This window comes from Salvelinus sp. IW2-2015, linkage group LG11, assembly GCF_002910315.2.
Source record: "Salvelinus sp. IW2-2015 linkage group LG11, ASM291031v2, whole genome shotgun sequence".
NCBI classification, from domain to species: domain Eukaryota; kingdom Metazoa; phylum Chordata; class Actinopteri; order Salmoniformes; family Salmonidae; genus Salvelinus; species Salvelinus sp. IW2-2015.
In genome coordinates, this window is record NC_036851.1 from 3,309,390 (window position 1) to 3,315,404 (window position 6,015).

Sequence of the window (6,015 nt, forward strand, 5' to 3'; positions counted from 1 at the left end):
ATAGGCTGTTACATGTAGTCTATTTTATGAACAATGACTTTGGCAAATCGCTAGGACAATAAATGACTAACATTATTGTACTAGGCTGAACATGGACCTGTTGTTCCAAACCAAACTTTTTTTACTCATACGGGTTTAACCGTCTCTCAGCAACTTTCACTTCTTAAACAGTCACCGCAGTGGATGGATGAGACCATGCATTGAGTGTGCGCAGCATCAAATCTTAAGTCAAGACCGGTATTTTCAAATCATCTATCTCTAAATGCTTTAGTTTTGCACCTCATCGCCTCCTGAGCTGCTCCAGTTTAACTTTGAGCTGCTCCTGCCTCTCTCTGAGCTTGTCTCGCTTGACATTCAGTCTCTGGCCCGCCAGCTCCAGGCCACGGATGCTGTCGCATGCCCTCTTCAGGATGACCACCTTGGAGGCCTTGTCGTTGTTGGACAGCTCAGGCACGTTGTCCCTGAGCCGCAGGAAACAGTTCTTCAGCTCGTTGCGCCGCTGCCTCTCCATCACGTTGTGGGTATGCCTCCTCTCCTCCTCATCCTCCACGTCAGTCGACTGCCTAGAGCTAGACTGGTGCTGGTGACTGCTGAGGTTGTGTCGCGACGAGCGGCCCGACGAGCTGTGGTGGTGGTGRCTGTGTGAGTCGGAGGACCGGGTGCGCTTGTGGTAGGAAGTGGACGAGGGCTCTGAGTGGAGGGGCGATGCAGGGCAGGGGGCGGCGTAGTTGTGCTGCAGCTGGATCTCCAGGTGTTGACGCTTTAGGGCGCGCTGCCGCCGCCGGCTCTCTTCTACCGACTGGGATAGGGAGGAGGGGCTGGTGGTCCTCTTCACTGTCACCACGTCTATCTCCTCCTCTGTAGAGGAAKACCACAAGGGATTGGGTTAGCAGTCAATTCCGATAACATTTGAAAAACTGCATTTCAGATGCCTTGGCTTTAGACTAACATTTTTAACTGCAATTTTCTGGGCAATGCGGCCAACTTTCCTTTTAGGTTAATTATATTGAACTGCAAGCTTGCACAGCAGATAACTAATGTTCTTCATTTTTGCAGAAATGCTTGAGTAAAAAAATATATAATTTAAAACTTGGTCCTAAATTCACTTCCCTTATTATGAAATGATGGCATTTAAAAGCATGCATGAGAGATCAACTCATTACTGTACCAAAGTAACTTTCTAACAGTTCCTCTTCACATATAAGCAAATACTAAAGTCAATAAATGCACAGTATAACCGTTTCATTTACAAGCACAGTGGCCAAGAACGTGGACCAACTCACCAGAATCGCTGGCACTGCTCGAATACGTTGAGAATTCACCTCCTGCTGAGCCGTAGTCTGAGGTCGACTCGCTGCCTTGCTCCTGACTSTCCAATAGTAAATCCTCATTCTCCAAAGCTTGGCATGCGAGCGCCACGCTGTGGCAGTCCAGTGTGGAGCCAGCAATTCCCTCGAAAATGCTTGTGTCTATGTCCGAGAGGAGCGGGCTGCTGGAGAGCACAGATGATAGCTTCTCCATAGACTTATCACCGAGGCAATGCCATAAACAGTCGTCGGACTCATCTGGCTGTTGGTCCTTTGTCTCGGTTGCACTGCCATCGTACAAAAAGTCACAATTCCAATTTAGTTGCGGGTCCTGATCCTCCAGGAGTATGTCTGAGACGTAGCTCAACTGGTCCTCCTTGGAAAGTGGTTTGGCATTGAGTCCAGTCTTCAATGGAGGGGACTGGGGTGGCGTGGGGAGCGACTGTAGGTCCTTCATCAAGCTCTGACAGAATTCATCATCAAACAAGAGAGGCTCTGAGTAGAACCAGTCTTGCGACTGGGAGAAACTCTGCAGCATTCTGGCAGAATCTGGGAAGAGGGAAAAAGCGTGTTGAGTATGCACGTGTGATATAAGTCAACTTAGTGATGATCTTAGTACTTTGACTGCAAGCACAACCTTTTATTCATGTTTACATCCTTCACCCCGCCCCAATCTGGGTGGCCATCAACAGGCTTTTAACCCCATGACATCATTTAAACAGCTGAGGAGCACAACGTAGCCAAATGCGCATTTTTCTGCTCAAAATAAAGAATTTGCCTAGGTAGTGTTAGCCAAGTCCCTCAACTCCTCCTTGGAGTTAAGTGCWGACTATTTTTTTATTAACTTCGACTCCTTCAAGTATCTTTGCGTCGATTTGACAAAGGTGGAAATACTTAAACCCTTAGTGTATCCATGTTTGTCCTGTTATTGCGTGCCTTTGTTCGTTTAATGTATTAAAATAAAACGTTAATCAAATACCACCAACTTTCCTTGTTGAGATTCAATTAGCAAAAATTGCCATATTAGAGCAACAGCAGCAATGAGGAAATAGTCGGRGGTTGTATTTCATTMACGTTTTATTAAAACGTATGGATTTCAGCAAACAAAGGGTACGTTTAAGAATGTAGAATTTGAAGTATCGARGCATAGCGACTCGAACGAGTCGGAGGTACATTTCAAAAACGTATGCGCTCAACTCCGTGGACTTGGCTACGGTAAATACCAACTACGTAACAATTCAAAGACCGAGATGCCTCCAGATAAAGATCATTCACTGGCTATTCCAGCTAAAGATAATTCACTGGCTATTGCGAAACCTTGCCATCTCTAGTCTTGAGCAGTCAATCACACAGTTCTTCATTKGTCTATTATTTAATACACACACGCAACCATTGGTTCCACTGCAGTTTAAAATCAACTTCTACAGCTCTCCTATTCAGACTCACATTTCAGCAATATACGCACATAAATGCCTCTTTAAATTGAACATTTATTTAACTAGGCAAGTCAGTTAAATTCTTATTTACTATGACGGCCTACCGGGGAACATGTTGAAAAGGCTATAACTGCAATGTATCTAGCATTGCCGGTTAAAATMAGCATTTAATTAAATACCAGAAGACATTTTAAAGGGCAAAAGAGGTGCAGTTACCATAAGCAAACATTAGGTTAGCAGAACAGAGAAGGGCTATGTAGAACTATGCTGACGTTACACATGGACGTTCAACATGGACATTTAATTTGATTGTGGATWAAAAAAAACATCGTTTGCATCGACCGTTGCACATTTACACTAATTTGCCGAGGTTTGTCACCGTTTAACGTTAGAAGTTCATTTTTTTCAACAAATCACCAACAAAGATAAAACATGATTGAAGCTAAAACCATTCGAATGAATTATCCTTTTATGTATGCCGTCATGTCCTTTCAAATAAATATATAAAAGTCAGGTAACTAATAGCTAGCTAGACAACGTAAACTAAAAAAAAAAAAAAATCAACTACCGGCAAAAACCACGTGAAAAAAAAAAAGCCATGTGAAATAATCTGTGACGCCGTAAATGTCAACTCCTACCTTTATTATTTCAGGGGTATGAGAAAGGGAAGAACACGTTTWCGTGACTTGATAAATTCCAACGAAATGAAACCGAGATAAACTAATGTAATTATTCTGCTGTCTGTAAAAGTACTGAAGATCTGCTGGCCCTCCGTTATCTACCATAGTACACAAGATCCGTGGGTGTGGCGGCGAGACCCATTTCAGTATATACGACCACGGCGCAGCAGTATCCTTCCACAGCACAAAATCGCGCCAAAATGTACAAATCTATATGGGACACTAGAATAAAGAAATATTCCACTGCTGTAATAATGTTTATTGTGTATAAATCCGTGTGGATCTGCGCATACAATACGGTGATTAAACACACACACAGCAAAACTTGTTTTAAGGAAGGATCTATATTGTCTGAAGACGCGGATGGATCTGCTCTCGATGCGCATTATGGAATTCCAAGAAAATGGAGGCGTGCTGGGTACAAATTTACACGGTCCGTGCTGTCCAGAATCCTTGGGACGTCCCTACCCCATTTGAATTTGAAATGTAAACTGGTTTAGGGTAGTGACGTCTCAAGGATACCAAATAACACTGACCAAATGTACACTTGTGTACTCCCAAAAGAAGGATGTCTCGCCTTGTTCATACCAATAATGTATATAAATCCTGGATTGCAATTGTTATGTATTGGCCAGTGAGGGGCTTTGAAGCCACCGGTCGGCCATATTGCCATTCCCCAGAAGGCGCAGTCATCCATAGGAATTAAAGGAATWATTAAAATTTTATTTAACCTTTTTTTAACTAGGCAAGTCAGTTAAGAACACATTTGTATTTACATTGACAGCCTACCCCGCAAAAACCCTAACCTGGACGACGCTGGGCCAATTGTGTGCTGCCCTATGGGACTCCCAATCACGGCAGGTTGTGATACAGCCTGGAATGTAACCAGGGTCTGTAGTGACACCTCAAGCACTGAGATGCAGTGCCTTAGACCGCTGCCCCGCTCGGGAGCCCCTACAGTATTTCAATTAAATGTTTAAAGGACACAATTACATTTCTGTTGTTGTGTAGTGGGGACAGTAACACTATAACTTTTTTTTTTAATGACTTAAAGCGAAATGTTTTTATTTATCTTGTTAATGTTTTTTTAATGTTTAGCTCACATAATATAATTTAAAACTATGCATTACGGTGCCTGTAATAGAATAAACGTGTCAAAAACAAATGTTGACAGGCATAAGTGCATTTCTATTACAAAACATTACATTTCTATTACAAAATATGTTTTACACTGGTGGAGGAGTGCCAAGATGGAGGCACGGTGGCTTCAAAACAGCGCCCCCTGTTAGTGATCTAGTGTATATATATATATATATATACTTATAATTGACTCCTACTAACAATGAGGCGTCACTATTCTCTGTGATAGGTGAATGAGTTGGTCAGCCCAGATCATGAGTTTATGGCCACGTTGGACATTTCAAAGCATTTTACCAGCCAGACCAGAAAGGCACCATAGGTGATTTGCATTTATGTATACCTAACCAGTGGTATAGTGTAATTCTTTAGGCAAGGGGGCTTCTTTTTTTAAAAATGACATCATCATTTCCTCAATCAAAGTTTGTATCAACAGATGTAGCAAATTMAATAGCCCATTATAGAATTAGCATAAAATGCATCCTTCAACTGAAACGTCTGTCTATGCCCACTCATAGTGTAAAGAACACCCTTAATGCAAGATGTCACTACTGGATGTTATTGTTTAGTTTAGTTTATTGGGATCTCCATTAGCAACTGCAAATGCAGCAGCTACTCTTCCTGGAGTCAACATAAAATGTACAAATACATGACAAAGTACAAAACCATTATAGACAAGAACAACCTAAGATATTACATTAAATAAAAAATAAGAAAAAAATAAAAAATAATAATAGTTATATATTGGAAAGACAAGAGAGCATTCCACAATGACATGGCTCTATAAATAACTGGGCAACGCATTAAATCATTTTTGGGTTTGGGTGAAGAAACAAATAGTGGCGTGTCTGGTGGGTTATGTACACTATATATACAAAAGTATGTGGACACCCCTTCAAATGAGTGGATTTGGCTATTTCAGCCACACCCGTTCCTGACAGGTGTATAAAATCTAGCACACAGCCATGCAATCTCCATTGACAAACATTGGCAGTAGAATGGCCTTTCCAACAWTTMTTTTTATTTTATTTTTTATTTKACCTTTATTTAACCAGGTAGGCCAGTTGAGAACAAGTTCTCATTTTTAACTGCGACCTGGCCAAGACAAAGCAAAGCAGTGCGACACAAACAACAACACAGAGTTACACATGGAATAAATAAACGTACAGTCAATAACACAATAGAAAAWATATATATACAGTGTGTGCAAATGAGGTAAGATTAGGGAGGTAAGGCAATAAATAGGCTGTAGTGGCGAAGTAATTACAATTTAGCAATTAAACACTGGATAGATATGTGATAGATGTGCAGAAGATGAATGTGCAAGTAGAGATACTGGGGTGCAAAAAATAAAATAAAAATCAATATGGGGATGAGGTAGTTGGATGGGCTATTTACAGATGGGTTATGTACAGGTGCAATGATCTGTGAGTTGCTATGACAGCTGATGTTTAA

The 6,015-nt window shown here is 41.4% G+C and overlaps 1 protein-coding gene across 1 annotated transcript; it reads right to left on the reverse strand.

Moving 5' to 3' along the window:
* Positions 1 to 259: 259 nt before the first annotated feature.
* Positions 260 to 3,727, reverse strand: LOC111969668 (transcriptional regulator Myc-2). Its single transcript, XM_023995831.2, has 3 exons — positions 3,382 to 3,727; positions 1,284 to 1,856; positions 260 to 858 (listed from the first exon to the last, which is right to left on the reverse strand). The coding sequence occupies exons 2-3, from the start codon at positions 1,843 to 1,845 to the stop codon at positions 281 to 283; spliced, it is 1,140 nt and encodes a 379-aa protein (XP_023851599.1). The 5' UTR covers positions 1,846 to 1,856; positions 3,382 to 3,727; the 3' UTR covers positions 260 to 280.
* Positions 3,728 to 6,015: the final 2,288 nt, after the last annotated feature.